Raw genomic sequence first — 24,260 nt, 5'->3', positions numbered from 1 at the left:
GCCATCGAGTTTCATTGGTCCTCAGTCAAATCGTCCAACCCATGCTAGCATGGAAAGCGGACGTTAAACGATGATGATGATGATGATGACTGAGGTCTTCCATATTTTTTTTAGAAAAGGAGTAGGTAGTAACTCCATAAGATGTACCTGGTGCAAGCTATGGACACATAAGAGGTGCAGCAATATCAAAGGCAGGTTAACTAGGAAGTTAGTTTTTGTGTGTGGCAGATGTTCAGGTGCAATAAACACTGTAAACAAACAGGAAACAACTTCTATCTCATTCCAGGGAGAAAAACTAGAGGTAGTCGATAGCTTCCGCTATCTGGGTCACCAAGTTAGTAGTGGGGGTGGGTGCGCTGAAAGTGTAGCTGCTAGAATAAGAATAGCCTGGGCAAAGTTTAGAGAGCTCTTACCCCTGCTGGCGACAAAGGGACTCTCACTCAGAGTAAAAGGCAGACTCTCACTCAGAGTAAAAGGCAGACTGTATGACGCATGTGTACGAACAGCCATGCTACATGGCAGTGAAACATGGGCTGTGACTGCTGAGGACATGCGTAAGCTCGCACAGAATGAAGCCAGTATGCTCCGCTGGATGTGTAATGTCAGTGTGCATACCCGTCAGTGTGTAAGTATCTTGAGAGAAAAGCTGAACATAAGAAGCATCAGTTGTGGTGTGCAAGAGAGACGATTACGCTGGTATGGACATGTGGTGAGAATGGATGAGGATAGCTGCGTGAAAAAGTGCCACACCCTAACAGTTGAGGGAACCCGTGGAAGAGGTAGGCCCAGGAAGACCTGGGCTGAGGTGGTGAGGCAAGACCTTCGAACATTGGGCCTCACCGAGACCTTTGGAAATGTGCTGTGCGTGAGAAGGCCCGGCAAGCCAAGTGAGATCGTTGCCAGTGCCCCTGGACTGGCTCTTGTGCGGGTGGCACATGGGATGCACCATTTTGAGCGTGGCCATTGCCAGTACCGCCTGACTGGCCTTCATAGGATTTTCGAGCGAGATCGTTGCCAGTGCCCCTGGACTGGCTCTTGTGCGGGTGGCACATAAAAGACACCATTTTGAGCATGGCCGTTGCCAGTACCGCCTGACTGGCCCACGTGCAGGTGACACGTAAAAGCATCCACTACACTCTCGGAGTGGTTGGCGTTAGGAAGGGTATCCAGCTGTAGAAACTCTGCCAAATTAGATTGGAGCCTGGTGTTGCCATCCGGTTTCACCAGTCCTCAGTCAAATTGTCCAACCCATGCTAGCATGGAAAGCGGACGTTAAACGATGATGATGATTACTTGTGTGTGAGTGTAAATAGAGATGGACGGTTGTGCATAGTGATTTCTAGTCCTACTAATGTGTATAGTTTATACATCATACATGAATATATACATCCATCATACACATGCAGTGGCGGACTGCGTCTAGAAATATTGGTTGCCAGGAGATTAAGAGAGCCCACCCACAACTACAAGGGGCCCCATTTGCAACAACAATGCTATCATTTATTTTTGTTAAAAGTATTCTTTTCAGCTGTCGACAAACACAGCCAGGCTGAAATAATTAATGCATTCTTCCAGGAGTGAATAAAAAATTCTCAAACTTGAGGGGATGGGCCCCTTAGATACTAACATGGGCCCCCATGTAGGGTTTCTAATGCTGCAGGGGCCCACTTGCCATTGGGCAAGTTGGCAACCTGGCCAGTCTTCCACTGTACACATATTATTACAAAATACCCCACTTGTAGGTACACATCTATTATAAGATGTATATGATGTACATTTACGTGTACAATTAGAAAGATATGTGTACAGGTGTGGCTGTATGGTAAGTTTTCTTCCTAGCCACGTGGTTCCAGGTTCAGTCCCACTGCATGCCACCTTGGACAAATGTCTTCTATAGCCTCGGGTGGACCAAAGCCTTATGAGTGGATTTGAGAGATGGAAAATGATGTCTCGTAACTTAACAGTTTGGCAAAAGAGACTGACGGAATAACTATCAGGCTTTAAAAAATGAAAAGTCCTGGGGTTGATACACAGTGCTCCAGCATGGCTGCTGTCTAATGACAGAAATGAAAGATAGAAGATACATCATCCTCATCATTTAACCTCTGTTTTCCATGCTGACATGAATTGAGACAGTTTGACAGGATTTGATAAATCAGAGGGCCACATTCATGTCCAGTGTCTGCTTTGGGATGGTTTCTATGGCTGGATGCCCTTTATAGTGTGGACTGGGTGCTTTTTATGTGGCACCAATGGGAGCAAGATTGCCATCTAACTCACAAGAGTGTGATCCCTTACAACTGAGTAGGACTATATTAGAGAAGGACATGACTTTGTGTGTTGAGTTCTGTGAGGCTAAACTATGAAAGAAGGGGGGCAGGAAGAGGTCTTTTGGTGTAGAAACGTGGCTATATTGCATTATAGAAGAATGGGTGGGAATAGTGAGGGTGGAACTGAAAAGAGAGACAAAGATACTGGTGATGAGGTGACAATGATCCTTTGACCATTTAGCATTCAGATTCCTCTGTCAAATGTAATTTGTATTTATTCTCATTGTTTTATTTTATGTTGTAGCTTCAAGATTTTGACAGTGTGATTGTTTATTTTCAGAATGACATTGTAGGGTAGGTGTGAAAGGCTAGATCTGGCCAGTTTGAACATAAAACGGAGAATATCTTGGTTGGATGTTGTCAGTTTAAAGGCTAAAGAGTTGAGGTACAACAAGTAAATATGAGAGGGTGGGGGGACAGGAAGGGTTGGTGGGTAGACCTTGTAAGAGCGTATGGGAATAGAGAGGGCTGGTTAGAGATGGGGTAGATATGTGTACATGTACACATCCATAAGCACACACCTGACAACCCATCTAGATTTTATGCCATGAAATTCAGTGTGTGATGTTGTCTTAGATATTGCTGACATAGTGAAGCAAGGGTGCTAAATTAACCAGGTCTCAACACCGGAGCCTAACGGAATGCTTGGAATGTTGTTTCAGTTGGTCTTCTGACTTAAAAATAGAAACACTCCAAATATGAATGGGTGCCACAGAATTAGCAACAAGTGCAAATAAATATCATTACTGTTTGTGTTACACACACACACACGCATGCACGTGTGCACATATGTACATACACACATCCACTCATATACCTTATGTAAATCCATTACATATTACATGGCTTGCATAAGAGGAATTTTTCTAATTTTCTCTATCTTTAGTTCTAAAGAGCAACTACAAAGGGTGATAATTATTAAAACTCTTGTTCTAGTTATTCTATACTGAAGATATTTCTGACAGTTTATAGAAATAGCTGGCATGTACTCATAACATACTTAACATTCATCTTTAGCCCATACAGATATCAGTGTGTATGATAAAGTCTTCAGTATGGCTTCTTTACATGTTTTTAGGTGTCGGGTTATCTTTAACTCTAACCCTGTTATCTGCATGTGGGTGGGTGGGTGGGTGACGTGTAACAGTTTAGTCTTTCTGGAAAGATTGTGAGATTACATGATTAAGGAGCCAACTCTTGTAACCTTGAGCCTTCATCATGGTGTTGTATATCTACAGTGTGTTTTCTGGTTTAGATGGTGACATTTTGCTAGTCAGTAAAATATAGCCATTAACATCACCAATAAAGGCGATGCAGTCCTTTTAGTAATAAAATAAAACAACCAAACTGAAATCACATTGAGAATTTCAGTGTATGTCTTAATGCCCCCTCCTTGTCCCTTCCTCTCACTTCTTCCCCAACCATAACCCTCACCTAGACCCCCATTACATTCATTAAGACCCCCTAATTCCATATCTGCCAATGATCACCAGGGCTCAGGGATTTCAGGATAGCAGGTCTGTTGCCAGGCCTTTGAACTGTGCCCAGACATCTAAACAATATTACTGTTAGATTTTGCCATTTTTAAGACAATGAAGAATATTCTCTGATATTTTTTCTAAACTATATCAAAATCAATTAAGATATCTTTCGTCACACATCTGTGACCTCTACAGTGACACTTTCCATCTTTGTGTGTGCTCTTTTTCTGCTTATTCCATTCTGTTTGGAATAAGCAGAGCAAGAGCACACACGAAGACAGAAAGTGTCGCTGAGGAGGTGACAGATGTGTGACAAAAGATTTTCAGACAATGGACAGGAATTCAAAGACAGCCACAACAAAATGTTGAATTATTCAACCTTGTATCATTTCTACTTGATTTATCTCCCTCACATCAACACCTCCACTGCCTTTTTTCCTTTCAGATTCTTCTAAGCAGCAAATTGATCTCCCTTACAGTCTGTCCCAATTCAAATTTCCTTACCATCTTGTTTAGAGCTTCAGTGGGAATACAAGTTCACATGTGGTTCTCAGTCACCTGCATACACAGTCTGGTGATTCAAAACAGCTCCCCTTGCTATCGATTGTCGACCAAATCACCACAGATTGTCCAAGCAGATGTAGCCTGGGTTTGAAGCAAGTTCTAGGGACATGCTTTCACAAAAGCCAAGGGGTGCCTCACTCTCAGTGGTCTTCCAGTATGCAGGACGCTAACCCGGAATTTTTAAAAGCCCATGATATTGTTAGATAGTTGTTCACCCGTCCTTTCGACAGGTCTTATTTGTTGTAGCAACCTTCCTCATCAGGCAAGTCTAGTCACCAATTACCCGACCATGCTACAGTTTGTACTGGATTCCGTGTTACCATGAGTACTCACGAGAGACCTCACAAGTGACCAAAGTTAACTTTGTCATAATGTACATACAGGTTCAACTTCATATCAAGGGATGTAGACAAAATGTCTTCTACAATGGCTTGAAAGTATGTGGGAGGCCATCAGGAGGGATAGGGTGGAGAGAGAGAGAGAGAGACCAGTTTGTCCCTAACCCTAACCTCCCTCACTCACCTTTAGTGGAACCATCCACTCTGGATGGTTCCACTAACAACTTCCCATGAACTTGAAAGTTCCTTCCTTTTCACTGGTTGATTTCTTTCATATTTTCAACATTCCACATATGACATAGGATCCTGTTGTCTTGTTCATGGTACCAAGAACTACTTCAAATGTTATGATAATTGGAGCTGGTTTTAATGACCTCATATAATGACAACAGTTTAGGACGAGAGAGAGAGAGCAGGCCAGAAGTAGGAAACGGTTTATTTAATTATGTTAATATTGGACAATAGGAGCATTAACAGGTGTTAAACATACTTGAACGTCACCATCATCATTAAGGTAATGAGCTGGTGGAATCGTTAGCACACAGGACAAAATGCTTAACAGTATTTTGTTTCCAGGTCAAATTCTGCTGAGGTCAACTTTGCCTTTCATCCTTTTGGGGTCAATAAAGTTAGTACCAGTTGAACAATGGGGTCAATGTAATTGACTAGCCCTTTCACCCAAAATTTCAGGATGGTGAGCTGGCAGAATTGTTAGTGTCTTGCGCATAATGCTTAGTGGTATTTTGCTAGTCTTTACATTCTGAGTTCAAATTCTGCCATGGTCAACTTTGCCTTTTATTCTTTTGGGGTCGATGAAATAAGTACCAGTTATGCACTGGGGGCCGATGTAATTGACTGGGCCCCCCTCCCCCAAAATTTCAGGCCTTGTGCCTATAGTAGAAAGGATTATTATAATAATAAAATTCTTTTGTATGGCCAACAAGTGAGGGATATTGAAGCAAAGGAAGACTTGTCAACTAGGTATAAGGATAAGTTGAAGCAATCCCTAAAATCTCTTCAGCTTAACTTGGACATCTTGGGGAAGTCATTGCCTAGATCAATCTGCATGGCGTAAAATGTGTCAGGATGCATCCAAACAATTTGAGTTGAAGAAAAAGAACAATAAAAGAATGATATCCTGCAACCAACAGACACATTTGCCCAATCCCTGGCAAAATGAAAACCATCAATGTCCCCAGTGTGACTTCATAGCAAAATCCATCCCTCGACTCAAATTACATTCACGCATCCATTGCAAATAGATGCAGCTCCTTAGTGTTTTGTTTTTCTTCTTTCAAAAGTTGTTTTCTCTTTCCACTCATTTTTTTTCTATTATTCTCTTTAAGTCCTCTCCTTCAAACACTCATGATAGTAGTAATAATAATAATAATAATTATTATTATTATTATTATTATTATTATTATTATTATTGTTGTTGTGGTTGTGAGTTGGGAGAAACTTAAAAGCTTTGTAAAAAATACTTTGTGCTATTTGTTCCACCGAACTTTGTTTTTCATTCTTCTGAGGCCAATAAAATAAATTACTCAAATACCCGCCTCCATGGCATTGCTTCACCCCTACCCCACCTAAAAAAAAATTAATTGCTGGCCTTGTGCTTAAATTAGAAACCATTCTTCTTCATGTTTTTAACAAAACATTAAAACTCAGATCCAGCACTGAGTTCTTTAAGTTGCCTCATGATGGTCTTGGAAACTGACTGTCCAAAGACTGTGTGTGCGTGCACACAGACAGAAGTACACACACACACACACACACACTGATCTTGAAACAACACACACACACACACACACACACATGCACACACACACACACACACACACACACACACACACTCAGCTTTTCCTGTCATACTATCCTCTTCATCTCCTTCCTCTTCTATTCCTACTAAGGCATGGCTGTGTGGTGTGGTAAGAGGTTTGCTTCCCAACCACATGGTTCCAGTTTCAATCTCACTCCACGGCATTTTGGGCAAGTGTCTCTTCTATTATAGCTTCAGGCCGACCAAAGTCTTGTGAGCAGATTTGATGGACAGAAACTGAAAGAAGCCCGTCACGTGTGTGTGTGTGTGTGTGTGTGTGTGTGTGTAAAGATGTTACTTAATGAAGTAAGTTGTGCTTATATATACTTGTCCACACAGGTGTGGCTGTGTGGTAAGAAGCTTGCTTCCCAACCACATAGTTCCAGGCACCTTGGGCAAGTGTTTTCTGCTGTAACCTCAGGCCGACCAAAGCCTTTTGAGTGGATTTGGAAGATGGAGATTAAAAGAAGCCCGTCATGTACAAATGTGTGTATATATATATATATATATATACTGATAGAAAAGACAACAAAAGAAAGAAAGAGACCTCGATATGTAAATAGAGGAATTTATCTGTAAAAATATGTGACACTTATTCGGTAGCCATGATAAAACTCTGAGTTTCGGATGCCGGGCCAGAAACCCACGCCGCCATCTCTTCAGTTATATCTGGCCATTGAAAATTCCTATGAAAATGACCATTAAATAAAGGGAAATTACCGTGTGGTTGACCGTTATTAAGACAAAAGAGCCATTAGAATGACCGCTAAATGAGGAGAGGGAGTAAAGGTAAGGAAGTTAAAAAGTTCATAGTATTCACGTAAGCGCACCAACCCATACATGTGCCTATATATATATATACTCATCCACCCTCCCTTGAAACACACACATGCTCACCCACACATTCGCTAAATATATATATACACACACACACACACATATACATATATATATACACACGCATGTGTATATATATATATATATATATATATATATATATATATATATATACATGCACATATATAGCCGCATACACGGGTATACCTGCATACACACCCACACACAAACACGTGCGCAACATGCACACACCCATACATACGCGCGCACAAAAAGGTCCATACACACATGCTCAAGAAAAAAAAAAACGGCTAAAAGCAAAATACAGAAAAATGTGTGAAAAAGGTATAAGGGCAAAACGCGTCTATATGCGCATATTCTCGCATGCACGCACATACATCTATATACACATGTACCCGCACACATCCACAAACGTGCACATAAGGTTCCATCTATGCATCTATAGACGCACAGGAAAAAAAAAACTCAGGGTCAAGGGGAGAATACAGAAAAAGCATGTGTGAAAAATAGACAAAGCATTATCTCTATAAATATATAAAAAATATGTAAAAAATATATAAGAAATCTAGGCCGAAACCGGACGTGGTTCCTCCTGATGATGTCTTGAGCTAACTGGATCCTTATCCACCAAGGGAAGGTATGTCAGAAGAAAGTAATTCAACAATGCGGGTTGATGAACCGTAAGACGTGTGGCCAGAACCTCCTGGAAAATAACCATAGCGAGGGACATTCCACAGTTGAATTAGAACAGTCACAAACAGTGAAAGAAGACATGCACCCAACACCAGAGCTGAAGACACCTCCGAAAGGAGGGGCCCTGCCACGTCAAAACGGTAGAGGAGTAGGGGCCGAAACCGGACGTGGTTCCTCCTGATGATGTCTTGAGCTAACTGGATCCTATAAAGGAGCTGTTGTGGTAGCAGACCACGAAACATGGTTGAAATTCCTATAGGGAGATAAAAAAAAAACTTGTACATAGATACAATATAGAAAGCAAGTCCTATCAGTAAACTCGGGGGGACCAAAAACGTAGCAAATATTTAGCCACATGTGGACATGATCCAAAAAGTCCAGTTCTTGAATTTAGGCATGTGGCTGCCTTTCCAGATGAGCCATCTTTCCATATCACATAGACCGCACTTTCCGCTGCCGTTGGTGTAAGGTTTACACTTGGCTAAGATCTTCCAATGGATGTTGTAACTGACACCTTTATCTTTTAAGGACCATATATGACTGGATAATTTGGTCGTTTTCCTTTTATCCCAGTGCCTGAAGCTCAAGGTGTGATTATTGAATCTGACCTTGAAATTACCCTCTGTAAGGCCCACATATTTCTTCATCGAAACTGTGTCCTTAGTGGATATAGAGTCCACGGTGGCTTCATAAATGATGGTCTCGGACATGCAAGCTCCATTTAGCGGGCACAAATTGTTATCCCTGCATGAACAGCTGGCTTCATATTGTGGTTTTTGTGTGTTGTGTGTGATTATATTTTTAAAATTAGCAGTTGAGCTGAAACTGATTTTTAAGTTATGTCTGTTGAAGATCTTTCTGTAACTATGGTTGACTGGGAAGTGTCTGTCTATCAATGCCAAGAAATATCTGCCTATATTAAAGGTCACTTTGGGTGAGTAGTGGGGGGGGGGGAGTGTGTGAACCAGATAGTTTTCCTATTTCTATGTTTCCTTTTCTTTATTACTGGACTGGTGGCAGGTGTATAGGTTATTTCCTCGTTAAAACCACTATCTTTTAGAGCCTTATTATATACTGGGGCAACACTATTAAAAATGTCCCTATCAGAGGAGAGGCTAGAAATTCTTTTACTAATGTTTACTGATAGGACTTGCTTTCTATATTGTATCTATGTACAAGTTTTTTTTTATCTCTCTATACTTTTTACTTAGATTTCTTATATATTTTTTATATATTTATAGAGATAATGTTTTGTATATTTTTCACACATATTTTTCCCCCCCTCCACCCTGTGTATTTTTTTGTTTTTTCCTGTGCGTCTATAGACGCGTACCTGAAACCTTATGTGTGCGGGTACGTGCGTGTATAGATGTATGTGCGTGTATGTGAGAATATGCGCATATAGATGCGTTTTGCCCTTATAGCTTTTTCACACCTTTTTCTGTAGTTTACTTTTAGCCCTGTGTTTTTTTCTTGAGCATGTGTGTATATTTACATGTGTCTGGACCTTTTTTGCGCGCGCGTATGTATGGGTGCAGGCATGTTGTGTGCGTGTGTGTGGGTGTGTATGCGGGTATACCCGTGTATGCGGCTATATATATGTGTATATATATCTGTGTGTGTGTGTGTGTGTGTGTATATATATTTGGCGAATGTGTGGGTGAGCATGTGTGTGTTTCAAGCGAGGGTGGATGAGTATATACATATAGGAACATGTATGGATTGGTGCACTTACGCGATCGCTATGGACCTTTTTACTCCCTTACCTTTACTCCTTCCCCTTACTTAGTGGTCATTCTAATAGCTGTTTTGTCTTAATAACAGTCAATCACACAATAATTTCCCTTTGTTTAACGGTCATTTTCATAGGGATTTTCAATGGCCAGATAACATCTTCACATGTCTATCCCTTTTGCTTTAAACTAGCTATATCCAACCCAGGTATTTTACCTGTTGTGTGTTCAGACTGGCCAGTTCTGGCCTCTACCCTACAAAGTCATTCTAAAAATAATCAATCACCAAAATCTTGAAGTTACAAGATAATGTAGGATTAATTCAGAACAATATTAATAAATAATCCTTACATTTGACAAAATAATCAATGTTAAAGGTTTAAAGCCAGGTCGGCCCTGAGTGAGCAGGAGTTGGCCTGTGGTCAGATAGGTTTCAGCCATGCCTCCCATTACTCTACCTTTTTATTGGCCATCATCGTCTATCTGGAACTAGTTCAGTGGTTGTCAACTGTTTTTTTTTTTTTTTGATGCTCTGATCAGATCCCGAATCTGGAACTTTTTGGGGACCACAATAAAACAGGTTTTATTAAAGAAAAATTTATTCATTGGGAGAAGACTGTCAAGGCTGCATGCGGCCCTTGGAACCATTGGAGTTGAGAACCACTGAGGTTGATTGTCTTAGTTATTCATCTCTTTTCAAGACAGTAGGGTATGAATTGAAGGAGATTAGTTGCTGTTTCTAGCAGACTTAATGACTGCCTACAAGTTAATCTTGTTGGGCTGGCTGGCTGGCTGGCTGGCTGCATTGCTATTTTAACCGGAGCAGAAATTACCTTGAGGTATTTGGTTAGGAATTTAGAATTAAGTCTGGTGAGAGATTACATAATTGAGTGGAAGGTATAATTGCTGGTTTACAGGTGGAATGGTAAATATTGGGTAGGAAGGGGATGTAGATGATGGAATGACAGAAATAGCTGGGTGCCAGATTGTAGTGTGTGGGGGGGGAAGGGTTTGTTTCAAGATCAGTGTGTATGTGTGTGTGTGTGTGTGTATATATATATATATCATCATCATCATCGTTTAACGTCCGCTTTCCATGCTGGTATGGGTTGGACGGTTTGACAGGGACCTATGAGTCCAAGGACTGCACCATGCTGCTATGTCTGTTAGGGTTTCTATGGCTAGAATGCCCTTCTTGCAAACGTCAACCCCTTTATAGAGGTGGACGGGGAGCCCTTCCTCGTGCCACCAGCACTAATTAGGTCATGTTGATCTGGTAAGCCTACAAAGCCTGCGGAATGGGTGGGAGATACAAACTCACGTTAAATAGGGGTTGAGGGAAGAGGTAGAGCAGGTTAATGTTGCAGAGGGGGCTGCATGGCTTCCCCCATTTAGAAGAGATTGAGAATGAATTAGAAGAATTTAAAAAAAAGATAGTGGTAATAAGGGTATCTAGGTGGTACCTCAGATTACTGGGTGCATAAGATGTTATAAAGTTTAAAAGAGTGTGTGGTTGGGGTGGGGGTCGAGATAGGAGAAATGGTTGAGAAGAGAGGTAGGTTGGCAACCTCTGTAAACATTAGATGTTACTGACACATAGCTTTGGGTATGCATTCTCACACTGAATCTAATGAAGGACTGATTTAAACAATCACCTGAGGAGGTGCATTGTACACTCTGGATGCATGCTAATGACTACACAACATCTCACCAATATACTGAAGGTGTAAAAATGTGTTGAAACAATTGTAGAGATTTTAAATGTTGTTCATTCCATTTTCTATCATTCCTCTCTTTCTTGCCATATATATATATATATATGGATATATCTATGTATCTGTTAAGGGCTCTTTAGTGGTTACAGATTAGAAGCATGTAAGGAAGCCACTTTGTGATTGCTGATCTTACTAAAACAGCAGTCAAAATGAGCTTCAATCACACACGTCATAATGACATCCCCCCCCCCCCCCCCCCAATTCATATATGTTTTGTCTTGCACGACACTGAAATGTGTCGCATTATAACAACGTATTTCGTCATCTGCATGACTGACCTGAACCGTGTACCTCATTGTGTCTGTCCCTTGTTTATTTGGTGGAACAGTCCACTTCTCTCAATTGGGGTGTCATGTGGCCTTGAGTAACATGATACTTGGAAAACATATTAACATGATGGTCATGACTGAAAGAACAGTTTTAATGTTTGGCTCACTTGATGGTCTTCATTTTCCAAAATTTCATTGACACATATATGGCAAAACTGTATGGTGGTGGTGGTGGTGGCCATGGAGGTGATGCTGTTGAGATATCAACTGTTGACACTCCTGGCCTCTCCCCATATTTAAGTATTCCTTACTTATAATTGTTGCAGCTTCTTTTACTTTTTTTTCAATATCTGAGTCAGGAGAGAAGAATTCAATGTCTAAGGCTGGTGAGGAGGACAGGGAGGTGTCCTTAACAGGGTTTTCATCTCAGCAGCCTACCTCACACCATCCTTCATTCTATGTCACAAACTTCTTGTTTTCAAGAGGTCTTAATGAAAATCTCCCCTCAAAATATCCCGTGAATTTATGTTGCAAACCCCTTAACAATGACCGTTATTATTCTTCATTATTTCCCAAATTAGCTGCAACAAAGGTTTGAAAGAAATGAAGTTCTAGTATGTTCTGCTGGGTGTGCAATGTGAGTGTGCATACACGACAGAGTGTAAGCGTCCTGAGAGAAAAGTTGGGCATAAGAAGTATCAGTTGTGGTGTGCAAGAGAGATGACTGTGCTGATATGGTCATGTGTTGCATATGGACGAGGACAGCTGTGTGAAGAAGTGTTACACCCTAGGAGTTGAGGGAACCTGTGGAAGAAGTAAAGCACATGGGATGAGGTGGTGACGCAATGACCTTCGAATGTTGGGCCTCACAGAGACAATTCTAAGTGACTGAGCCTTTTGGAGAAGACCTGGCAAGCCAAGGGAGAGCATTTCATCTGTCTTCGTTTCTAGTCCAGGCTGACTTTGCCTGGCACTAGGCTCAATGTAATCAACTTACCCTCTTCCCTGAGATTGCTGGCCTTGTGTCAAAATTTGAAACCAATATTTTGAATCAGTTTGGAGCGGAGTTGTGGTGACTGGGGGGAGAGGCGGGAGAGGAACTGAACCCAACCCACAAACTGGATGCTTTTGATCTGAGTTAAATTTCTGCTGAATTTGACTTTTACTTTTATCATTGCAAAGTTAATGAGTGACATACAAAGGGTTTGGCCAGCTGTAGCAATCTGCCATCAAACTCTGCAGATATGCCTTGTATCATTACCTCTTTCAATGACAGCAACAGTGTTGTTACCATTCCATACAAACTTCTCCCCAACTCCATTTTTATTCTTTCTTCTACACAACCTGACATTCAAAAGGAAACGTCTCACATCTTCACATTGTGTCTGCCATGTTTCACTTCCCTTCTTCTTCTTTGATGTTCTCCCTCTCTTTTCTACCAGTAATTGCTTCCTTGGTGAAAATCTGGCTTTCTCAACATGCCTTCCATTGTATCCCTCCTTCACTCTTCTATTGTTAGACCAAATTCCTTGTAGTTCTCAGTTTCGGTCTGTTCTGTTCAGTATTCAAACCCTACCGAGGTCAATTTTACCTCTTCTTCCAGGGTCCATGAACTAAGGGTACCAGTGTTGTACTGAGGTCATTTTAATCAACTGATACTAATGTCACCTCAGTTTCTTCAAGCAAAGTCCCTGGCAGAGAATTCCAAAGGAATCTTCTAAAGGGTCCTCGCAGTGCAGCGTTCCTGTATGATCCTAGTTACCCACCCTCAAAGAGATTATCTCTTAACCCCTAAGACTCTTCTCTTTGTGGTTCAATCCATTCAATGTTCTTGAGAACTGTCTGTTGCCAAAACTATTTTGCTCATTTCTTGTAGGTCCTTCTGATCGTGTCCAGTGTTTCAATTGTGGATTGAAACTTGACCAATGGGAAGCTACTGACAATGCTTGGGATGAACACAAGAAATATAAACGGGATCAGTGTTCCTTTGTTAAGGAAAGACACAATTGCTATTTGTCTCGTCAGGTAAGCTTTCTTTCGAGTTCATTGCCTTCTGGTGTTGAGGTTAATTTTTCTCATTGAAACCTTGTTAAATTTAAAATAATGATGGCTTTTATATTTTATCTTTTGTTTCTATCATTAGATTATGGCCATGCTGGGCACAGCCATGAAGAGCCTTTATATGAATGAATTGACCCCAGCACCTTTGTTTTTTAAGCCTGGTACTTAGGCTGATGTTTTTTTTGATGAATTGCTAAATTACAGGCATCTAAATACACCAACACTGGTTGTGAAGCAGTGGTGGGAGAGAGAGAGAGAGAGACACACACACACACACACACACACACACACACACACACATTTGCTTGGAAGACTATTATTGAGTTTGAGGGTAAACTATGGACAAGATGTGACACCCCCAACAATTTTGTTATTGGGCATGGGATCTTGCAACTTGGTCCAGGACACTGATCTCATTAGTATCTACCTTTTACACTATCTCAAGGATATATTCCCTAATCTTCATGGTGCTTTGTACAGGGATGAACCTTTATTTGTTATCTATGATAATAGTAGTCTCAGTAAGGACACTTAGGAAACTCAGAAAATTTATTACAAATTATAATGTTGAATTAACTTTTGAATATAATACTAAGGTGGTTATTTTCTTAGATGTAACCCTAGACATTAAATCTGGTTTGCACCACCCCTATAGGAAGCCTGATGAAATTATTTCATATGTTAATAGACTATCCAATCATCCTACCTGTATAATAAAATCATTGGTAAAGAGTATATCTGAAAGGATAACACAATCTTCTGCTCATGTGGCTGTATTTAATAGATATGCTTATTATTATAACTCTATGTCTAAGGCAGGTTACAAGCCAAAGATTTGTTCACTCCCCTATGGCTGATAAGGCAACCTATGGTAATAAATTAGTAAATTAGCTACCAGGTGATGATTAATCTGAATATAAGGTAGTACTAGGAGGTTCTAGCGATATTAACCAATGCAATGACTTGATTAAATCGCATGGGTATGATATTAATGAACATAAGGCTAGATTGAACAGTAACTTAACCGTTTGGTCTGGTAAAAATGAATTTAGCAGTGAGAATACAATCTGTAGTCAAAGTAATAACTATAAATATTTAAATAAGAGACATCATCATCATCGTTTAATGTCCACTTTCCAGGCTGGCATGGGTTTGACAGTTTGATTGAGGACTGGTGGAACCGGATGGTAACACCAGGCTGCAATCTAATTTGGCAGAGTTTCTACAGCTGGATGCCCTTCCTAATGCCAACCACTCTGAGAGTGTAGTGCTTGCTTTTTACGTGCCACCGGCACGGGAGCCAGTCCAGTGGCACTGGCATTGACCACGCTTGAATGGTGCTTTTTATGTGCCACCAGCACAGGTGCCAGTCAGGTGGTAATGGCATCGGCCATGAGAATGGTTTCACGTGACTCAACAGGTCTTCACAAGCAAAGCATATTGCCCGACGATTGAAGAATATTCTGAAATGGGTTGATTATGCAACACTGCCACAGGCCAAGGCTACAATCTCAGTTGGCTTGCTGGGTCTTTTTTTTTACTTTCTCTCCCCTCTTCTCTCTCTCCCCCTCTTCTCTTTCTCCTTTTTTCTCTCCCCCTCTTCTCTCCCCCTCCTCTTCTCTCTCTCACCCCTCTTCTCTCTCTCCCCTCTTCTCTCTCTCTCCCCCTCTTCTCTCTCTCTCCCCCTCTTCTCTCTCTCTCTCCCCCTCTTCTCTCTCTCTCCCCCTCTTCTCTCTCTCTCTCCCCCTCTTCTCTCTCTCTCCCCCTCTTCTCTCTCTCTTTCTCACCCCTCTTCCCCCCTCCTCCCCCTCTCTTTCTGGCCAGGTAACCTCCTTGTACCTCCTCTACAGTGAGACCCCTGTTTCTGTCACACTATAATCTTTCATCATCCAATTGAAGATCACCTCCTCCAATGCCCCTCTCCCTCTTGAATTTTTTTTTTTGTCTTGCAAGGTACTTGGTGACCCTATCAGTGCAGGTGCCACATAAAAGCACCCAGTCCACACTGTAAAGTGGTTGGTGTGCTTGGAAGGGCATCCAGCTGTAAAAACCTTGCCAAAACTGACCTCGTCTGTGCTTGTGCCATGTAAAAAGCCCTAAGTCCACTCTGCTGAGTGGGTGATGTTAGGAAGGGCATCCAGCTGTAAAAATCCTGCCAAAACAATCTCAGAAGCCTGCTTTAGGTTCCTGTCAAGCCGTCCCACCCATGCCAACATGGAAGGCAGATGTTAAATGATGATGATATATTTATACCCGTATCAATTGGTGCTAGATTTTTCTTCATTACTTGATGATCCTAATTTCTATTTCATTGATTTATAAACTATAAATTCTTTTTATATTCTATTAATGTATTTTATATTCTGCTTTTCTCACTTTATTCTTTCATGGTATATATTTCAAGATATATTTTATCAAATTTAATCCTTTATAAACTTATAAATACTACTTTGATCTCATATATCACTAATATTATTAATATGGATCCTTATGTTTTTATTTATAATTAATTATTTATAACTTGTAGGATTTATTATATATTTATATCCTACATCTTGTATGTAATGCTTATATTTTTTTTCATATTTTCAAATATTCTCTGATACACTTTGAAATTCTTATCATGGTCTTAATATCCTCACCATGCTCGTAATTTACATTATTCAAACATTTATGAATATATTTATCCTTCATTATTTTCTACTCTTCTGCTTGTGTCTTTTATAATTTTATACTTTTATTATTATATTCATAATTCCTTCATAATTATAATTTGGTTATGGTTGTATTTTCATTTAATTACTTTTCGGTTTTTAACTACTTTTTAATTACATTTTCTTTTTTTATCTCTTATAAGATTTTTTGTATCTTCACTATTTACCATGTGTTTAACCTTTATCCTTTCTTAATGCATTTTATTTTTTATTGTGTATCTATTTATCTGGAAGACCACTCGTCTTCTTATTTCTCTTCTTATTTCTCCTCTGGTTCTGTTCAGTTCTTTCACCAGGCATAGTTAATCCTACTATATACACTTCATTCTATATAAATAAACTGTTTCTCTCCTTTATCTACTATTCACGGCTCCTCTCTGTTTTTTAAAGATTTCTTTGGACTCGAACTGGGTTGTACAGCTATTTAAAAAATGAAAAAAATAAAATAAAGTAACCTTATCTCCGAAGTGGGAACATGATTTCAAGGTCTCACTCCCTATTTTGCATCCCCTCCCCACTATCTTTTAACCTCCATTATCTTTTAACATCTTTCGTCTCTTAAAGATAATAAATAAAAGAGCATAACCTTATTTTTTAGAAGTTGAATGAATATTTTTATCCCCTACCCCCTAATCTTCCTACTCCTTTAAATGATCTTCACCTCCCTCCCCACTTCTGTCACCAAAATGTTTTTCCTATATTAACTAACTTGAGCGAGTGAATTCATTTTTTTGACTTATCACTGGTCAGAGAATCATGAAGTGCTACAAACTGGAATGTTTTTTTTTTTAAATGTGTAATTCGTGTATGTTCCCCTGATGAAAACGTTTTTTTCTATCGCATGATATAATGACTCCATTCACCAATAAAAAAAACTCGTTTGAAACAGCTGTAGTGAATGAGCTGTTATCCATCTGTTATTTATTATTCACCTTACTTGGAACCTGCTATTAATGTAGATCCGGAGTCTATTAAGTGCAGTCCAATTGGTGCAGTGCGTGTTCCCAAATACAGCCTTGACACTCATAATGTACTCAGTCAGGTGCAGTTAATCGTATATACAACTGGAATAATAATCCGCCTGTACTTCGGTATGTATGTATATGTTCCTCTGATTTCATTTTTTGACCCGACCCAGTGCTTTACCATTCAAGTACCTGATTCACTTCAATCCTGGACTTTTATAACACATGTGTGAGTACGTATACACACACACACACACACACACACACACACACACACACACACACACACACACACACACACACACACACACACACACACACACACACACACACACACTTCATGGGACTGGGAAGCAAGTTTCTTACCACACATCCTTGCCTGTGTGTATATATATATATAACATTTATTAATATAGAACTATATACAGTATAGTGAAATAGTACTAGCTGTAATATTTTGAGAAACTTGAAAGAGAATCCTATCGGCAGATTGCCAGACACTTGTTTCAACTATATTTGATCCCTTCAGTGATGAGTACCTCTGGATATTCTGAGCTAAATTGAAAAATATTTGCACAAATCAATAAATGTTTTGTTTGTAGATTTCTGTATCAGCTCAAAGTTGGCCTTGAAACAATCTTAGATTAAAATAATGTGTGTTACATTTATAACACTGAAGTCTCTTTGGAAAGTTTCCATGGCAAAACATTGGTTAGTGTTGTTCCGTGTTTGTATATACCCTTTAGAATTTATACTGGCCATAGAAGTAGTTGTTGATAGGCTCCGTTACCTAGGTTAAACAGGTCAGTAGCGGGGGTGGATGCTCTGAGACCATAGCTGTAGAAACCTTGTCAAATCAGATCAGAACCCCCAGTTCAATCAAACTGTCCAACCCATGCTAGCATAGAAAGCAGAATGATTATCTGGCCCCAATATTCCACCTGTTTTATGTTCAAACTACCCTACAATGTTACTCTTAAAGTAATCACATCTCAAAGCTACAAAGATAATGTCTAGTTACTTCCCAACAATGTGAATGAATAAGTATTAATAATCCGAATGCCAAAGAGTTAATCCAATTCAGTGTATTTTATTGATTTAGGTCAAGGTTCCAGTCATAGCTGGCCTTCTTCAACGATGAGAAATGGTTCAGAATTTAAAAAAAAATTTTGATTTTGATTTAAAATGATATAAAATTACTATTTAGATGTGTGTGTGTGTCAATGTCACATAAAATGGATTATGAAAACAGATGCAGTACACTTTTTGTGTAAACTAACCTTGCTGTATATAATTTGTTTAAATACCAATGCATGAGGTTACTTGTAGGATTTAGGACCCCCCCCCCCCCCGCCAGCTCAGACTGTTTGGCCATGTCGTTTGATCTTTCCTAGTTCGGTCCTGCTTATCGTGCTCTGTTCACTCATAATCCAGCTGGATTCATGGCTCAAGCTGACTGAGCATGTGGCTCATGCTCATAGCAGATGAGAAAGTACCTCGTGGAGATAGGGACTGACTAGGATCCCGCTGGACAGGTCACCCAGGAATAGACTGACAAATGGTGGCTGCAGCAATGTGCTGCAATGGCACATGCTCTCCCCCCCACCCCTGACCTGACCTGAGGTTTGCAATAAAACAGAAACTAGGATGTACGTATGAGTATCTCAAGCTAAATACATGAAGCTGTGATTGCATTTTTCATCTTTTCTTTCAGTTGTGAGGGTCAGAGGCTGACCAGAACTGGGGTTCAATGAATTGACTCTACTACTTGCTTTTTCTTTAAGCCTGCTACTTATTCTTTCAGTCTCTTTTGCTGAACTGCTAAATTACAGGGACATAAACACATCAACACTGGTTGTCAAGCACACACACACACACACACACACACACACACACAATGGGTTTTGGTTGGTCCAGGGCTATAGTAGAAGACACTTGCTCAAGGTGTGATGCAGTGGGATTGAACCCAGAACCATGTGGTTGGGAAGCAAGCTTGTTACCTCACAACCATACTTGTTTGGGGACGTGTGAAATCTATGTCCCATATATCTGAAAATGATGAAACAGAATCATTGTTTCTTGGCAAAGAATTAATGTGAAATTATCACATACAGGAATACGAAGATTAGGGGTGAGAAGTGTGTCTATTGAACACTGTAACTTTATTGGGGCATTTGACATTAGTTCGTCATACCATCTGACGGGACTTGTTTACCATTAATCATACTAAACTAATTGAACTTGAATAGTTTGGTTATGGCTCTATGGTAGCACTCGATTGACTCAGCCAGTTGTAGATGTGACCTGTTTGAATGGTCAATTATGAATTTATTAATTTGAAAGGTAAAGTATTATTTTAAAATTTAATCTGAGATATATTTGTCTTGTGAAAGATAAAAAGGCAAAAAAAAAGAAAGATTTGTTAAACATTTTGGTTTTTGAAATCTAATGTGAATTCTATATTTGGCTATTTTCCAGTTGTTTACCGAATGTAGTCTGTTAAACCAGGACCCTTATCATCCTTCAAGACGTCCTGGAGATCGTGTATCGAAACTGCCCCGTGAAGAATCACAGCCATATCTCTCTGACTTGCCGAGCAAAGAAATATTAAAACATTATTCACCCCTTACAGAATTACATCCAAGTTCCTCATCCAACAAATCCTCTTCTAACCAATATGAATCCCTGCAACAACCCTCTTTGAACCTATCACCAACTTATATGGTACCTACGACTTCAACACAGGAGAATCTGTCTAAATCCACAGAAACTGTAGCAGCAGCAGCCATTGCCAAAGAACTGGTACCTCTGGCGCCTGCCAAATCCCAAGCATCGTTGGCTCCCACCATTGGAACTTCGTTTCTTTCTGCAATTAGCAGTGGCCAAGAATCAGTGAGTTCTTCAAAGTCTGCAACTGCTCTGGGTAAGTTGTTTTAATTCAGTCTTAGTGGCAGGAACTAATTTTGACTCTTAGTTTTAACTCGACCAATATCTTTCAGAAATGTGTGACTCTCCTAATTCCTATCTTTGAATATCTAAAAATAAGTTGTACTGATTGTTAGCTAACGAACTGTCCAATAATTAACTCTATTAAGCATTGGATAAACATTTGTCATTATTGACTTAATTACTAATTGAAAATTAAAGGGGAATCAGTTTTATCAACCCCCCCCCTCCTCTAACCCCTTTGTACTATTCATATTCCTTTCCTCCTCCCCCCATTGTTCCCTGTGGGTAGGCCTTCTCTCACTCTGACCTGTCTCTCTCTCCCACCTTCCTTCTTCCTTGTCCTCCGGGGCTAGCCAAGTGTCCCCTCTGTCGTCAAACAGCTATCCCTGTCCCTCTTTCATACGCCAACCTTTCGCCTGACACACAGCTACTTCTCTCGGTTCCTCTCCCTCTCTCAGCTGAGAGGTCCTTGGTGATCCCACAGGTGCTGGTGCCATGTAAAAAAGCACCTGTGCTGGGGTCACATTGTTGTAATGTAATTTGTTACGTACAATGAATAAGTTAACCAGACAACAATAAAAACAATGTAATAAATTAACAAATCTCTTTATGAACCAACAATCAATATTTCTTTGTGAACCAACCAACCAACACCTTCTGACTTCTCTGCAAACTAACACAAACTTCACTCGACTCTAAACTCAAGACTTCAAACTCACTCAGATCGTTATTATTTATACTTTACTTGGACCAGTTTATCTCCCACAAGGGGACATCGTGACTCTCTTCACAACATGCATAAAAAGCACACAGAACACTCTGTAAAGTGGTTGGCATTAGGAAGGGCATCCAGCCATAGAAACCATGCCAAAACAGATGACTGGAGCCTGGTGCATCTAGCTCACTGGCTTGCCGTCTCCTGTCAAATTGTCCAACTCTTGCCAGCCTGGAAAATGGACATTGAATGAGGATGACCCAACCTAGCTGGTCAGTGTAACAATGAAATCTCTATCAAGTATCTCTTTACTGTCCTTTCATGCATTGACCGAGTAAATAGTTTGTCCATCTCGCAAGCATAATTAAACTCTTCATTAATCAATAATTGATATTTACTGCTTCAGTCACCAATTTACTTCCCCCTCTACCTCCCTTGACCAATCATTGTGCAGTTACAAGTTCATCCTGTTTGTAGGGCTTGAGTTGTGGACATGCTCAGTCACTCACCTGAAATAGAATGCAAACACAACTTTGGTGAGATTTGAGAAATAATAAACCAAACCATGTCATCACATTTAACTCTTTAGCATTTAAAGCAGTCGTATCTGGCTCAAATATTTGACCCGTTTTATGTTCAAACCAGCTAGATTTACCTTGTTGGTGTTAGGTAGGGCATCCAGCCATAGAGACCATCCTGGTGCATCCCCTCAGCTTACCAGTCCTGGCCAAACTGTCCAACCCATGCCAGCATGGACAACGGATGCTAAATGATGATGATGATGACACATGATTAGTTCAAAACAATGTGAATAAACAAACATTACATTTGATAGAATAATGTGAAAATTAAAGTCTGTGAAATGAAGTTAAGCAATGACAGAAATAATAAACACCATGAAGATGATATTTATCTGATGACAAAGCTGTAACAACAGATGTCTTTTGTGGAAGTAGATCAAACCATGTTTGGGGAGGGTTAAAATGGGGAAAGGGTTAGGGTTTTAAATACAAAAACCCAACTTTTAACATAATTCAAATAAATTAGGAAAATGAAAGATATTTTGAAAAGTTGAATAAGAGGCAAAAAGTAAGAGACAAAAGCCATAATTGCTTTTTGTCTTTTGGTTCTGATGGAATAATTCATCTCTCAGCATCACTGAAACTTCTGTGAGATGAATTATTAAAGAAATCTACCTGATTTTTCTCTGGTTGTATAATCCTCTTCATTTTTTTGCATCCCCTTTCTGGCATTGGACAGTGCAACGGCACTGAACGGGTTGAAGAGCCATGTCTTGCTCCAATGTCTCCTGTTTGTCATGGTTTCTGCAGCTGGATTTCCTTGCTTTAACACCAACCACTTGACAGAGTGGAGGGGAGGGGGCATATTTCCCCCACAGTACCATCACTAGTGAGGTTGACTTGCCATTAGCAAGACTAAAGAACTCTCTCAAGTACCAAGGTGTCACTAGAATGTACTGGGTGCTTATTATGGCACCAGTGCTGCTGGAGTGGGGGGGGGGAGTCACCTTGTAGCTTTGCAAAATGAGACACTCGCTAAGAAATAACAGAGGAGGAAACGGGGTTGAAGGGAACAGAAGTAGTCTCCGGGATTAATGTAAAAGGAAGGCGGGAGAAACCCATCACTGGGTCACCCTCCCCATTCCTAGTATGTCTGCCATGCTAGCATGGGTTAGATGGTTTGTTAGGGTCCAAGCCAGGTTTATTGTTGAGGGAGGGTGGTAGGGGAGGAAAGTAAGGGAGACAGTGTTAGGGAAGGGGGTAACAAAGTAGAGGTGGGGGTCAGGTTGAGAAGGTGGAGACGCGGTGGGTAGAGTGGTGCTTGGAAGGTATGAAGGACCAGAGCATACCTTTAAGGTAACAAATCTTATGACGACAGAAGAGTGAGGGAAGATGGCATAAAGATTGCTGTTCTCCCTCACTCAGGTATCATGATTGAGGAGGAGGAGGCGGAGGAAAGAAGAGCAATAGGATATAAGTGATGGAGATACGGGGGGGGGGACTATAAATAGGAGGGAAGCTGACAACTGAGTCTTGATGGACCCTTAACTAGATTCATTACTCAACCCATGAATTCTCACCCTTGCTCACTAGTAAATCCCTCATAAAGCATATATCTACTCCTAGTTTCTTGAGCCACCTTGAAATCAAAGCTCTTCTCTAACTAGATTCCTCTTGAAGTTGTCTCAAGGAATATGGCATCAAGGTACCTTTTCCTTGGGACCAAGCCAAATTAAATATTGTCTCATCTGATCCAATCCCTAGACTATGTTCTTCATTAATTAATTAACTACATTTGTAATAAATATTAGCATTAATTAGTATCTGTACCAATAATTTTATAATTTATTTTTCTTTCACAGAAATTGAAAGTCTCCGTCAACAATTAGCTAAATTGGAAAATGAAGTTTACTGCAAAATTTGTTTTGAAAATCATATTGAAATAGTGTTCAAACCTTGCAAACACATGGTGTGTTGCATAGAATGTAGCAAGTCCCAGCAACACTGTCCTATCTGCCGAACTGAAATAAATGAGAAAGAGAGAATATATCGGCCATGAGCCCAAACCAGTAATGTTCCTTATAACTTATTCCTTGTGAAATATTAACCTTCTACATTTCTTCGTTGTTTGGATTTAAAAAACAATTACACTTTTTCTCATTCTGCCTGTGTCAACTTAGTAAATGATATCAAATGAAAAATAGAATTCTTGTGTTCTTGCCTTGCTTTCCGTCATTGTTACTGGGGCTATGTTGTCATCAGATGGTTTGAGTAGTAGGACACCTTGAACCTGGTAACTGTTTCAATCCTCATCATCATCATCATTCATTTAGTACATGGTGGCACGAGTTAGATGGGTTGTCACGTTGTGTTCTGTTGTTTGTGGTTACTGCTCTGCTAGATGGCTACAAACTGCCTTGAATGTACTTTATCATGGCACCAACACTAGTGAGGTGCCTTGTTCCCTGCAAGACT

General features: G+C 40.1%; 1 protein-coding gene across 5 annotated transcripts in view; it reads left to right on the top strand.

Annotated features, from left to right (window-relative positions):
- Positions 1-23,991, top strand: part of LOC106879915 (baculoviral IAP repeat-containing protein 7) — a 39,135-nt gene extending 15,144 nt beyond the window's left edge. For all 5 annotated transcript variants that reach the window (XM_089348286.1, XM_014929667.3, XM_014929665.3 and 2 more), the window contains exons 3-5: positions 13,737-13,885; positions 20,079-20,523; positions 23,648-23,991. In XM_089348286.1, coding sequence (XP_089204412.1) covers positions 13,737-13,885; positions 20,079-20,523; positions 23,648-23,844 — 791 coding nt within the window. In that variant the 3' untranslated portion in view covers positions 23,845-23,991. The remainder of the gene's footprint in view (positions 1-13,736; positions 13,886-20,078; positions 20,524-23,647) is intronic.
- Positions 23,992-24,260: the final 269 nt, after the last annotated feature.

This window comes from Octopus bimaculoides, chromosome 2 (genome assembly GCF_046866305.1).
Source record: "Octopus bimaculoides isolate indiv1 chromosome 2, ASM4686630v1, whole genome shotgun sequence".
Classification (NCBI taxonomy): domain Eukaryota; kingdom Metazoa; phylum Mollusca; class Cephalopoda; order Octopoda; family Octopodidae; genus Octopus; species Octopus bimaculoides.
The sequence above is the reverse complement of the archived record's forward strand: the minus strand, read 5'-3'. Positions and strand labels throughout refer to the sequence as shown.